The sequence below is a fragment of the Megalobrama amblycephala genome, unplaced genomic scaffold, assembly GCF_018812025.1.
Source record: "Megalobrama amblycephala isolate DHTTF-2021 unplaced genomic scaffold, ASM1881202v1 scaffold415, whole genome shotgun sequence".
In the NCBI taxonomy this organism is placed as follows: Eukaryota; Metazoa; Chordata; class Actinopteri; order Cypriniformes; family Xenocyprididae; genus Megalobrama; species Megalobrama amblycephala.
Window position 1 is genome coordinate 313,673 of NW_025953364.1, and position 14,768 is coordinate 328,440.

The following is a 14,768-nucleotide window of genomic DNA, read 5'->3' on the forward strand; positions in this document are numbered from 1 at the left end:
TAATGAGCTGAATCACGGACTTCTGACATGGCTCTCTTTTCATACAGATTACATAAACACAGAATGTTTGTTTTCGATTTGACTTGCACGATTTAAAACCTGACATTTCAACGTTTTGTTAGACATAAGTATGAATTTTTTGTGATTAGTATTCACTAAGTTACACTTCATTTTCTGAGAACTATCAGATTGGACTTCGTTCAGAGGGAGATGAGAGATCACGCATCATGTTAGTTTTCTTTATTTTACAAAAAGCACAACATTTTGTTTTTACTCTGAGTGTATACAAATAAAAGGAGATATTCTATAGTTTCAATTGATGTATTACTTATGTCTCTATGACAAAAAATGACAGAGTATTTTAAGTCTGTTTTGCTGCAATGTGAAAAAAAACCTGCAAAACGCGCCGGCGCGTTTTTAGACCTCAGAGTGTTAAACACATTATTAGGATCTGTAAAATTTAAAACGTCAAGGCCACCAAAGTCTCTATTATTGTTTAGAATATCTTTCAGTAAATAGTGTATTTTCTTCCTCCAAATAAAATCAAAGAATCTTGTCTAATTTCCTGACAACATTGTTTGGAGCATCTGCTGACATCCATATATAAACAGACCTTGAGATCCTTCTGAGGGCCGTTTCATAAAACAAGATTAGAAAACAAGCCAGGCTTATTTTACTTAGTCAGACTTGTTGTCAGCGAATTCTGTTTCATAAAACAAACTTAAATTAGTTAAACTCAGTTACTCTGGTAACTTATACCCTGGTCCGGAGTAGGCTAACTGTCAGGCTAAGCTGAGCTCCTCTAACACTGACCAATAGGAACGCAATGATATTACAACTGACTCTCTCACATACAATTATTTGACTTTATTAACATATATTAACATATATTATATATATATATATATATATATATATATATATATATATATATATATATATATATATATATATATATATAGGTCTTCATACACACACACACACACACACATACATATATATATATATACACACACACACACACACACACATTTACTAAGTAGTGCTAAATAAAAAAAATAAAAAATGGTGTAAATTTAAGACTTTTTTTTTATTATTAAAAGGTAAGTATGATGGACCAAAACATTTAAAGAGAAGTAATTTCTTAAAAATTAAGTGTTATGTAGCCCACTGAATCATTCTCAACCAGTCGTCCTGTCCCTGCAGCTGAAAAACACCCCCACAGCATGATGCTGCCACCACCATGCTTCACTGTTGGGACTGTATTGGACAGGTGATGAGCAGTGCCTGGTTTTCTCCACACATACCGCTTAGAATTAAGGCCAAAAAGTTCTATCTTGGTCTCATCAGACCAGAGAATCTTATTTCTCACCATCTTGGCAAACTCCATGCGGGCTTTCATGTGTCTTGCACTGAGGAGAGGCTTCCGTCGGGCCACTCTGCCATAAAGCCCAGACTGGTGGAGGGCTGCAGTGATGGTTGACTTTCTACAACTTTCTCTCATCTCCCGACTGCATCTCTGGAGCTCAGCCACAGTGATCTTTGGGTTCTTCTTTACCTCTCTCACCAAGGCTCTTCTCCCCCGATAGCTCAGTTTGGCCGGACGGCCAGCTCTAGGAAGGGTTCTGGTCGTCCCAAACGTCTTCCATTTAAGGATTATGGAGGCCACTGTGCTCTTAGGAACCTTAAGTCTAGCAGAAATTTTTTTGTAACCTTGGTCCAGATCTGTGCCTTGCCACAATTCTGTCTCTTCTGGCAGTTCCTTTGACCTCATGATTCTCATTTGCTCTGACATGCACTGTGAGCTGTAAGGTCTTATATAGACAGGTGTGTGGCTTTCCTAATCAAGTCCAATCAGTATAATCAAACACAGCTGGACTCAAATGAAGGTGTAGAACCATCTCAAGGATGATCAGAAGAAATGGACAGCACCTGAGTTAAATATATGAGTGTCACAGCAAAGGGTCTGAATACTTAGGACCATGTGATATTTCAGTTTTTCTTTTTTAATAAATCTGCAAAAATGTCAACAATTCTGTGTTTTTCTGTCAATATGGGGTGCTGTGTGTACATTAATGAGGAAAAAAAATGAACTTAAATGATTTTAGCAAATGGCTGCAATATAACAAAGAGTGAAAAATTTAAGGGGTCTGAATACTTTCCGTACCCACTGCAATACTGACAACAATGGAAGCACTTGGGAGAGAACTGTCAGGAGACTTATTTCTTAGCACAAAAGAATACAAGAGGATTACCAAATCATTGTTTTAAGTGTGAAACTATAGCAAAAGTAACACAGAAATTCAAAGTCAATAGACCTGTGACAAGACCCCTGAAACAATCAGGCCTTTATTTTTAATCTTTTATTAAGTGATGAGTGATTTTTTTGCTAGACAAAGAACAGGAGAAATACCAAGTGAGTGTCTCAGAGCCAGCAAAAGCTATGAAAAGAGTGACAGAGTAAGATGCAGCCTGCAGAAGTGACATGTATGGTTGTTGTCCACACTGAAACTACCCACTGTAGTCAAAGCACAATAAAGTCAGCTAGCCTTTTCCAAGGCCCATATTTAATCTATACTCTGGTCTTTATATATATATATATATATATATATATATATATATATATATATATATATATATATATATATATAAATACTGAATTCAGGTTGCTTGGGACACTTTTGCTATTGAAATGACTGGGAAAAAGTGTCCCAATCAACCTGAATTATATATATAATGTGTGTGTGTGTGTGTGTGTGTGTGTGTATGTGTGTGTGTGTGTGTGTAACGTACAGGTTTTCCTTTCTTACTGGCTAAATGTTTTGTGCCCAATATTTAATTAAGATTGTTTTAAAATATATGAATACATTCCTCTCTGGTTTTGTTTGGCAGCTGTAGTACCTTTATGGTTATTAGAAGAGCAAAAATTAAAATCACAAAATTAAAAATTAAAATAAATATGCACAGACTAAATATGAATCTAAACTCAGTAATTGTCCCAAAGTATATTGATTTACCCCATTACAATAGTCCATTTACAGCTACTGTCATAAAAATACACTTACTTGTAGGTTTAAAATTGTACATAAAGCACATTTAATGTCCAACATCAAATATTTTAGCGAAATGTATATTTTGGAATTATTGCGCTTCTATTGCGTCCCGTCTGTTTAGCGCGCAGCAGCGCTCGTTCAATGTGAAGTTTAGCAGCAAAATGGAAATATTATCATGACTTTCTAACATTTACAGATGGAGAATAAACTTGTGTAAAGTAAGTTATGCACTGAGGAAAACACCATGTCTCAAACGCATAAAATAGCACAAAATGTTGCTGTTTCCTATGGTGGATCGATTTGATCCATGATCGACCTCTAGGGCCGTTTAAAAAAAGCGCGCAGGCGAAATTATCTTGACTAGGTAAACCTGGATCAAATTAGTGGTACTGCGTGAACTTCAATTTCCTTTTATGAAACCGTTTTAGCCCCAGCTCATTTGTTAGGTTAATTCAAGTCAGGTTGTGGAGTTTAATCCTCGCTTTTCTTAGCATCTTTTATGAAACAGCCCTCTGATGAACACCAGCTAGTTCCAGGCTAGGAGATGAGCTTGACCAGCTAAGCCAGGCTGGGAGACCAGCTAAAACCAGCTGAACACAAGATTGGCCAGGCTGGGAGACCACCTGAAAACCATCTGAACACCAGCTATCCCAGGCTGGAAGACCAGCTTGACCAGCTAAGCCAGGCTGGGAGACCAACTGAAACCAGCCAACCAGCTTAGACTGGTTTTAGTTGGATTTTTCAGCAGGGCAGTCACACGAAAGTAATCAGATTAAATAATAAAATAAAGTGAGATATTTCAAAATAGAAAATTGAGTGTGTATCTTCTATAAACAGTGCCATGTCGTGGCGTCTCCCTCCCCTTCTGTTTGAAAACACGGGGAACTGCAATTCTGCTTCGCTCTGATCCAATGAGTGATTGACAGCACTCTGATCCAGTGGCGTTGGGCATTGTCCTATGATGTTGGGGGGGCACCAGGGATGGCCAATCATATTCCAGGGGGGGCTGGTGCCACCCCTCTAGACACGCCCCTGGGTATGTATGAACGACAAAAGTGACAAAAGTGCTCATGAATTTTGAAAAAAAAAAAAAAAAAATTGTGGCCATTGAATGCATTTTGCATGAACGCAATGAGAAATGATTCACAGTTTGGTCCACATAGACTTCCGTGTTTCACTGAAATGGCAGGCTTCAGTACTGACCGGTGCTTCTTAAAAAAATAATAATGATAATTTAAACAATTATATTGAGAGCATGTTTTTGCGGGACATTTGAATGACATTTTGAAATGTGGACATTTCATGAGTCCTCATATTTAAAATAGCTTTAAAAACACACTAAAGTTTTATTAAAAATGTAAAAATGCAGACAGTTTTGTGTGATGGGCAGGTTTAGGTGTAGGGGGACAGAATGTACAGTTTGTATGGTATAAAAACCGTTACGCCTATGGAATGTCCTCACTATTATTTTTTTGTATTAATTTACACCACACCCTTGAGATGTCGCAGGACTGTATTCAGAAGTGTAACGGATGGTGTCATGGGTGTGGACCTATAAATCTAGCAGATCTCTGCTATTCACAGCAGTCTGACTAGAGTTTAACGGTCTTCTACTTGACCTCAGCTACAGCAAGAAAGATGAACAAAATCATTTTCGGCTTCTTTGCAGTCGTTCTGTATTTTGCAGCAGGTAAGATGCTTTTATATATATATATATATATATATATATATATATATATATATATATATATATAGCTTACTGTATAAATCAGCAGTAGATTATTTGTTTGAATATTTCTGGTCAGTTTTTTTGTGTGGCGAATGAAGCTGTGGTTTATGAGTCATTCTCATCCGGGATATTGCTTTCAGTGATTTGAGCCTACAACAAGCTTTCACAAAGAAATACTCTTGATTTTTATGACTTTTTATGTATTAATATAATTATATTTATTTTTCTATCATTATTTTTAAACTGGTATATTTGTAGACAAAGGTCTCAGCTAATGAACCATGTAAGGGAACAGGTTTTTCTGAAAATGTTTGTGGCAAGGGGGGCGTGGTTCAGCGAACGCTGCAGCGGGGGAGAGCGTCAGGAGACGCGCGGTGGATGAGCGGGTTAAGCGCAAATAACAAACACCTGTCTCCTGTTTCTCCTGGCGTTAAATACTCTCTCCACGCCAATTACTGTAACAAGAGACAGGTGTTTGTTATTTGCGCTTAACCCGCTCATCCACCGCGCGTCTCCTGACGCTCTCCCCCGCTGCAATGTTTTTCTCTAAAAAATTACATTTATTCACTTCATAACTTAATTTGTTCCATCCGACACATTAAAAAGCATATTGAATTTGATCCATGCAACAGCAGTATAAAGTCTTCAATTATGACAGAATGGTGTTCAGTAAAGGAGTTAAAAATAGATTAATTCTTAATTCTCTAACCTTTTTAATACTAAACATATAATCATCGTTCTTAGGTAAATCAGACATGATATCATGTAGTTCAGTTGTTGTTTTAATATTTTAACACAATGAATTGAAACATTTCTTTCAATTCATTGTCTTTGAATTCTTTCAAAATTGACATAAACCTTCACCTGATGGTGTTAAATACTGACAGAGTTGACAAAGGTTAAGCTGGGGCCAAATTTAAAATGTAAATGTAAATAGAATTGTGAAACAACATTAGAAGAATTCACCATATGCAAAAAACATATTAGATCACATCATCTAGACATTTTGAGAGCACTTGTCAACCATCAGACATAAAACCTGATGGAGTTGACGTCTAAAGGAGTTGACTGACTTTTTGTATTGTTTGATATATTACAGATCTCCACCTTTCAATTAAAATTTATATTTTTAAATTTGTTGCATTTTTAAACATTTTGTTTTGTCCTCATGCTGAGGACAAGGTAAATTACATGTATTTTACAAGTATAGAGCATGTATTTAAATAATAGTAACAAAATTATTTAAAAATAAAAGCAATGAATGTCCTGAGCATCCAGATTTCCTTTAGATGTAACTTTTAAAGTATTTTTATTATGATGAATTTATTTATTTTTTTAACATAAAGCAGGCATTTTGTCCCTTATCTCAATAATCAGTGCTATGTTAATGCAGTTTCTAACATGTTAATAGAACATTATATTGGGAGGTTTGGATTATTCTTACCCATTTGTCGATGTGTTCATGAGAGAGACAGGTTAGTTGAGGCAGAAAGACCAAACCAGTTACATAGGAAAACTTGCACACTAAAGAACCCATCAGTTTGGCTATAGACCACATTTCTGAATCTGAAAAAGTATCTGTCATATCTCTGCTAATATTTTGTAGAGTAGAATGGAAGTTCATTTGTGTTTTTCAGAGAGAATATAAAAAAGAGCACATAGTTTCTTTGTAGTTTATACTTTTAAAACTTGGATACTGTTAGATTTTGTAATCTCACTTTAATTTTTGGTTTTGGTGCCTACTCCTTTTCTTGACTAAAGTGTGACTGAAAAGGAATAAAAATGAATCTACCCCTAACTCCAACATATCACATGCACAGCACACATTAATTGAGTCTGCCCTCATATAAATAAAAGTTCCAAACAGGGAATTTCATAGCAGTTCCATAGAACAACCATTTTGGGTTCCTCAAGAACAGTTCTTGAAATCACTTTTTTTTTCCAAGGTCCTTACTAATACTGCAAGGCCTATCACACCTTCTGTCCTCCCTTTCATACGTCATACCTGGAGAAACTGTATCTGCTCTGCCCAGTTAGGGCCCTACATGTAGAGCTGTCCTGTGGAGGAAATCTAAACAACTGTTCATCTGTTTTGGGTCACCTAGAAAGAGGTGTCCTGCAACTAAGCAGAGAATGAGCAATCTCACTTGCTTATGAGTCGGCCGGTCAGCCTTCACCTTTAGCCGTACGTGCCCACTCCACTTGGAGTATGGCTGCCTCTAAGGCTTTATTGTTAGGAGTTTCACTCCAGGATATTTGAGATACGGAAGGCTGGTCTTCACCGCATACATTTATGAGGTTCTATGAACTTCACCTCGGCTCACTCCAGGGGCGCAGGTGCTTCTGTCTTGATCTGTGCTCATGATTTCGTACGGACAAGAACTTGCTCATACAGCAGCGTGGGTATTGTATTCCCACAGTGTTTCAACGCAGCTGAATGGGTTAACTATAGTTTCCTGGTCGCTGACGTCACCCGTCTACGCGTTCTGTCAAGACATTGGACAGATTCTATACGCACTTCAAGACGCAATCATGTAGCGGCATTCCCACAGCGTTTCGACGCAGCATCTCATTCCCTTTCACGGAACTAAGGTTACATACGTAACCGAGACGTTTTCCCTGGAGGTCTCCCATCCAGGTACTGACCAGGTTCAGCCTTGGTTAGCTTCAGTGTTGGATATGGCTGTGCAAATAACTCCAAAATCTCAGACAAGTTATAATATAACAGATATATTAATTATAACTATAGTAGATTTCTGCAAGTTTACATTTTACGTGGAAGCTTTTTCACTGTGCGCACACTGCTGTAATTCACTTGCGCGCTGTTTATGCGCTCACGCTGTTTTGTCCATCATTTGATGCCATACATCATGAACGGTTATATTGCGAGTTATATTTGCTGTGTGAATTTCTGTATTATGTATGCCTCAGTGTATTGGAATGAGAGTGAGCTCGGGGGCAAGGAGCACAAGCTCATTTGCATTTAAAGCAACCCTCCCACAAAAACGGCTTTATTTTGCTGACACCCAAATGCTATAATAAATGATCTGTGGGGTATTTTGAGCTGAAACTTCACAGATACATTCGGGGGACACCTGAGACTTAAATTACATCTTGTCAAAAAGGGCATAATAGGTCACCTTTAAAAGTACATGTAGTTTCTTAATTCATATGAAGTCACAACCTGCATTCACAATAACTATATTATCATTTTAATTGAGTTTAGCGTCACACTGCAGAACACTATCAATACATAAATTGATGCTGTGTTGTTTGCTCTCTCTAATATCCAGCTCAGACATCACAAAGAAGACCTTTTATTAATATTATAGTTACTTAATAATTAGCTTAACTTAATAATTAATAACTTTATAATTACCAAGAAAATGTTTGGATCGCTTTTCCAATTCAATCACCAAAGAGAAGAAAATGTATTTTATTCCATAATAATTTGTTACATTGAATATTAATGAACATATTATATAGTCATAAATATTACATTTTCAGCATATATTTGCAACACTATACTTCATACATGCAATATACATTGTATTTAGTGAACCGGACTTCTTCTGCTCATTGCTATGAAAATCCACTCACAAATAGTGCCTGATGCTGGTAACCAAGTGTCTATTTATTTTGCTAAGTATCAAACAACATTTCACAGCGTTTCAAATGAATATTTACTGTAACCTCCACCCACCCTACTGTCGGTGAGAAATTCTGCTCTAAGGAAGATCACATGATCATATGCTTAGAAAACAAGGTTTAGCGGATTAAGAAAAGAGACATTTCACAGAAAAGAGGGATGAACTTAGTAATTATCTGACATGTCACAATCAGGTCTATGCTTGGTTTGATCTTACAAAACCAAAAAAAATCTAAAGCACACTCTGTTTGTGTAACAAAGTGATGATTGAGAGTATTTAATGACTCAGATAATTAACTCCATTCAGGGTGTAACCGAAACCCGCCTGTGTAGATTTCTCTCTCTCTTTGTGTAATACAAAGGGTATATTTGTACCATGTGTTTCAGATATTAAAGAATGTAAAGTTCTGTTGACATTTACTCAATCAATCCATGGGTTACAAAAGGAGACATTTAAAAGGAATAACCTTTTTTTTCATATTTGGGTGAACTATTATTGTAGATGAACTTTGCTTCAGTCAACTACATGTTTAAGTTTTGTTGAATTCTTCATCCCTCTGTTGCCTGTGTTTAGCACATATGTGTACTGTAGTAAAGAAACATGACTTGCACTCCTCTGAGCTAGAGCACATACTGAGAAGAGAAAGGGTTGAGAAATGCTGAAAATGTTATTTATGTTGACGATTAGATCAGAAACAAATCTGCAAAATGGTGCATTAATGCTCTTACCTTACCTTTCCAGTAAAACAGGAGATTCGGAGAACTGTTTATTACTTTTTATACTGAAGAAACTTATATGCCTTTTAAAAAAGATTTCAAATGTTTCATGAATCTGCTCTCTCTCAGGTCAGGCCCTGCAGTGTTATGAGTGTAAACTGGGACTCGGGAGTCTTTGCTACACAACCAAAAAGACATGTGATGCTGGTCAGCAGTGCTTCAGTGGATTAGGGAAGGCTGGTAAGTTTATTCTGTTCAAAAGCTGTTGAACACCAACGTAACACAAAACGTAAATGTTCATTAAAGAGTCATTATTTTTTGCATCTCCTTAAATCGTAAGATTTAATATACTAAAACTTGAATAATTCATTTTATTTTGGTGATTTTAATTACTTGTTACGCTTTCCAGGGTGAAGAAAATTGTTAATGTTCGCATATATTTTTTGTGTTCGCAGACATTTTTTAAATTATATTTTAAAGCTTAATCTATGTTTTCTTGCATCTCAATTTCAGCTGGTTTTGTGGATATTAAGATGAAAGGATGTCTCGAAGTGTCCAAATGCAATACAACTGAACAGGTGAATTTCCCGTCTGACTCAAGCACAAAGATATACCAGATGACGAAGACGTGCTGTTCTACTGACCTGTGTAACTCGGCTCTGGGTCACTTCTCTGCTCTCAGCATGGCCTTCACTACCACCACTTCTGTGTTCATGGTCAAATTCCTCATTTGAGGAGGATTATTTCATCTCTCTCACACACACACACACACACTTTTGTTTTTGTGAATTGTGGGGATATTCCATAGGCGTAATGGTTTTTATACTGCACAAACTGTATTTTCTCTCCCCCTACACTACCCCTACCCCTAAACCTACCCATCACAGGAAACTGTGCACACTTTTACTTTCTCACAAAAACTCATTCTGTATGATTTATAAGCCTTTTGAAAAGTGGGGACATGGGGAATGTCCTCATAAGTCACCTCTTTTTGTAATACCTATGTCATACCCATGTCATTATACACATTTGTGTCCTGATATGTCACAAAAATGCGTGCGCGCACACACACACACACACTCTTTAAAGACACTTATGACAACTTCTAGATGTTGTAGCCCATCAAGGTGGTGATTCATATCAAATTACTCCTAGTTTAATGACTCACACTTAGGTGGACATCACCATCTCACAGAAGGCATTGTATGTGTTGTGTTCTAGTGTCCTCATATTTGTGTCTGAATGGAGAGCAGTGATATTTAAATGTGACAGTAAACTGTATTTATTAAACAACACGAGACAGTGCTTTTGAGCCATGTGATTCTTTTACTGACTATTCTTCTGCCAGGCATAAGCAATCAACAGATGATCAGTCCGACACACAAGTCAACTTAATCAAACACTGGGAGTGTCGAACCAAATCCACCACAGTATGTTTGTTGTATTTATCAGCGTATAAATGGACACAAACTTACCAGCTTACTCCCCTCATGCAAATGATTCCACTTTCAAACAAAGAAACCCTCCCACCAGAGAATTGCACCTTTCTTATTGGTCAAGCCAAAACTCAGAGGTTTGATTTCTTAAAAAGCCCCCACGTAAATCATCGTCTCTCTTCTGGTTCTTCTTTGTTCCTGCTGATACTACGGACTGCTCACATGAGATCCCACCCAGCTCCAGGCCTCATTCCCTTCAAGCCATGCGCAACTTCCTTGACAACAGGGTCAAAATAACGGCGCAAGTTATCTTCATTTTCTTTATTCAACGCAGAAGATATTGATTACAACTTCAGCACCATCAGACCGAACCGTCAAGAATTTCTCCTGAGCCTGCAGATCTGGACGCTCCTCAACAGCTAAGGCATTTGCAAGTATCATTTGAACACTAAACAGATTTAGTATTAAGATTGTGAACCCCTTTGTTAACAAAGGTGCTTTATAGGAAGAAACTGATGGTTCTTCCAGCTGGTTAAATGACTCTTTTCATCACTTCATTATCCTGTTATGATACGGTTCAATTCATTTCCACTCTCTCATTTCCTGTGTATGTGTGATTTGTATGTTTGTTTTTGTTAAGTCTAGCTATGTGTTTGTGATTTAGTTCAATAAAACTTGTGTGTACATTCTTGTGAGCTGATTTTGATCTGCTTATAAATCAATGTCACTGAAATTGATTTGGCCGAACAGACTAATGTAATATTGTAATATTAATTCAGCTACGTTAAGTTAATTTGATTAACTGATTCAAATATTAATGATTAATTTGCTTATATATGGTTGTCAGGTTTGTTGTTGTCTGATGTTTTGACAAAATCAATAAGGAAGAAAAATAAATAATCACCAACTATCTATATTTCATAGGTGTGTGTACATTTACTGAGAATTTGGAAAGTGAACACAGAAGCAATGGCCTGTTATCAGAAGAATAAAAGAAAAAAAAACAACAGTGAATAAAATACTAGTGTAACATTTGTAACAACATACAAGAAAACACATTGTGCTGTTTGTGTAAGGGTTTGAGTTGTGTTTTGTTCTGTTTAGTTGTTCATGTTTAGAGTTTGCCTTTTATTAGTCACATGTTCTTCTTTGTTCTCAGTTTCCCGCCACTTTTTTGTCTCCTTGGTTACAGATTGATTAGTGTTTGAGTTCAGCTGTGTTTAGTTAATTATCTCATTAGATCTTCAGTTCACTGTGTATTTAAGCCCTGTGTTTGTTCTGTTCATTAGTCAGTTCTCTGTTATGTTATACTGGTTGTTCTATTTGTTTTTATTAGTCAAGAGAGAGTTTTTGTTTCTAGTTTTTGTGAGTAAACCTTGACTGCTGTGTTTAGATCCTGCATCTTCTCCTTCATTTTCAACCAGCTGTTACAGTTTCCTAGTTCTCTTCCAATGTCTGAATTATGAACTAACATCACATAAATGTAATGAGATTTAAGAAGAGTGTGTAAGTTATTATTGCGTTAACACTCCATAAATTCTCCTTTGTGTTGATATTTTAAAGCTTTTCAAATAAATGTAACAATTGTAAAAATGACTGTTCATTGGCTTAGCCCATCACCCCATATCTGCCAACTTTGTATGCAGCAATGGAAAATACAATAAATTAAACTGCCAACAAAATTGATGTAAATGAAATCTAATTATTTCATATGCAAGTTTTAAGTGATAAATTACTTTGATAACTGTACTAACTAGCTGAAGAGGCTAGTCAGCTGTTATAAATGTGTGTTATATATAAAATGTTTATCGTTTAAACAACAATCAATACACTCATCAATGAACACTCAATTGACAAATTGAGTGGGTGTAATTCAAATACACAAAAATGAAATTAAAGCTGCAGTCCACCATTTTTCCTCTTTCCCGCCATCTCTTGTTTGAAACCTGCAATTGCAGTCATATGCGGAACAGTTACCTGTACGTGCATTGTGCGTCGGCACTAGGGTTGCCAACTGTCCCGAATTAGGCGGGACGTCCCGCATTTTGAGCCTAATTGATTTGTCCCGTACGGGACCTCACTTGTCCCGTTTTTTAACTACTGCGCTGATCTAACCACTGATACAACAGCAGTGCTGATCACAACACTTGAGAATGATCACTGACACGGCAACACACACACACACACGCGACACCTCACACCTGACCTATCATCATCATCCAATCACAGCCCCCCTCCTCTCACGCGCATCAGTATACGTTGTAAATGCGCCAATTCCTCCACACACACACACACACAAAAGTCGATAATCGATTTGGCATGTGGGTAAAACTGCAAATATGGATAAACCTGCAAAAAAGAAAAGACTGTGCAGCTACAATAAAAATTGGGAAGTAAAAAATATATGGATTAAGCCCGTCAGCGGTGACTCAACAAAAGCCTTCTGTAGTTTATGTCGCAGGGAATTTTCAGTTGCCCATGGAGGTGAGAATAATTATTAAACCTACTGTACGTTGCCAAGGCATGAGAGTTATGTATTAATATTTTATTAAAGGGATAGTTCACCCAAAAATGAAAATTCTGTCATCGTTTACTCACCCTCAAGTTGTTCCAAACCTGTATGAGTTTCTTTGTTCTGCTGAACACAAAGGAAGATATTTGGAAGAATGTTTGTAATCAAACAGATCTTGGTCCCCATTGACTTCCATAGTAGGAAAAAATATATACTATGGAAGTAAATGGGGATCTGTTTGGTTACAAACATTCTTCCAAATATCTGAATATGAATATGTGCTTGAATAAAGATACTCAGTCCACATGTGTCACTGTTAGCCGTGTGTGAGTTTTATATATTTTCTGCTGACGCATATTAAAATGGTGTGTTTGTTTAGAAAATACTGAGACGAGGAATTAAAAATAGACAAACACTGGATAATGTAAGGGGGATTTAGGCCGAGTGGATTCCATAAGCGGGTCTTTATTGAGGGATCTGAACATAAAATCCAAAACAACAGTCACAACTCGTAGTCAGGTCACAGGCTTTGGTCGAAACACGGGCAAAACAATCCAATGGCAGACAAATCCAAAACAGTAATCCAAAAACGTGAGTCCAAAGAACACAAGCAAGGGAGTCATGGAAGAACACTTAGTAAGGCAGTGAATTGTCAATACTTCACAATGTGGCAGTGCAAACACATGGCTTAAATACAGGGTGATAGGAAATGACAGGAACTGATGTGGCAGAAACAGGAAGGGACAAAGTTCAATATTCAGGTGAAGGTTCCCTCTGGTGGACTGGAACCTGATCAAATGTTACAGATAATTTAAGGAGAACTCTACCAATAAAGAGTTAATAAAATACAGTTGCAGTTTTGTTGAGCCTTGATGCTGAGAAAGCATTTGATTCTGTTAGATGGGATTATTTGTACCAGGTACTGGCAAGATTAGGCTTTAATGAAAAATGTATTAAGTGTATTGTAACATTATACTCCTCCCCAACAGCCAGGATAAATATCAATTGGAATTTATCTAAAACAATTACTCTGGAAAGAGGGACACGTGATGCCCCCAAGTCCCTGTTTACATTATTTATTGAAGCCCTGGCTCAAGCTATAAGAGAGGATCCAGAGATAAAGGGGATCATAATTAAAGAAGACGAGCACAGGATTTGTATATGCGCACAATGTTCTTCTATTCCTGGCAAGCCCCGAGTCTAGCATTCCTAAATTGCTGACCCTTCTAGAAACATATAATTCATACTCTAAGATAAATATCTAAAAGACCCAAGCAGTTACATAAAATTTTAGACAAAATTCAGATATAAGGCGGCAATATACATTTAAATGGAATTCTTCATCATTAAAATATTTAAGGATAAATTTAACAAAAGATGTATCAAAACTCTTTGTCAGTAATTATGGCCTCATTTGTAAGGAGATAAAAACTGATATAGCTAAATGGAATCTGCTCCCACTAGATATGAATAACCGAATAGAATTAAAATGAACGTGTTACCACGGTTTCTCTACCTTTTTCAATCATTGCCCCTGGACATATCACAAAACAATTTAAATGAATGGGATGGGATGATCTTGAGGTTTGTTTGGAATGGTAGAAGACGTAGGATAAGGTTTAAAGGCAACCCCTGGTGTTAAGACTTGTATGGCTTAATATAACATAAATGA

General features: G+C 36.8%; 1 protein-coding gene across 1 annotated transcript; it reads left to right on the top strand.

Moving 5' to 3' along the window:
* Nucleotides 1-4,615: 4,615 nt before the first annotated feature.
* Nucleotides 4,616-10,020, top strand: LOC125261458 (sperm acrosome membrane-associated protein 4-like). Its single transcript, XM_048180021.1, has 3 exons — nucleotides 4,616-4,743; nucleotides 9,278-9,388; nucleotides 9,662-10,020. Exons 1-3 carry the CDS (start codon nucleotides 4,692-4,694, stop codon nucleotides 9,880-9,882), a joined length of 384 nt encoding a protein of 127 aa, XP_048035978.1. The 5' UTR covers nucleotides 4,616-4,691; the 3' UTR covers nucleotides 9,883-10,020.
* Nucleotides 10,021-14,768: the final 4,748 nt, after the last annotated feature.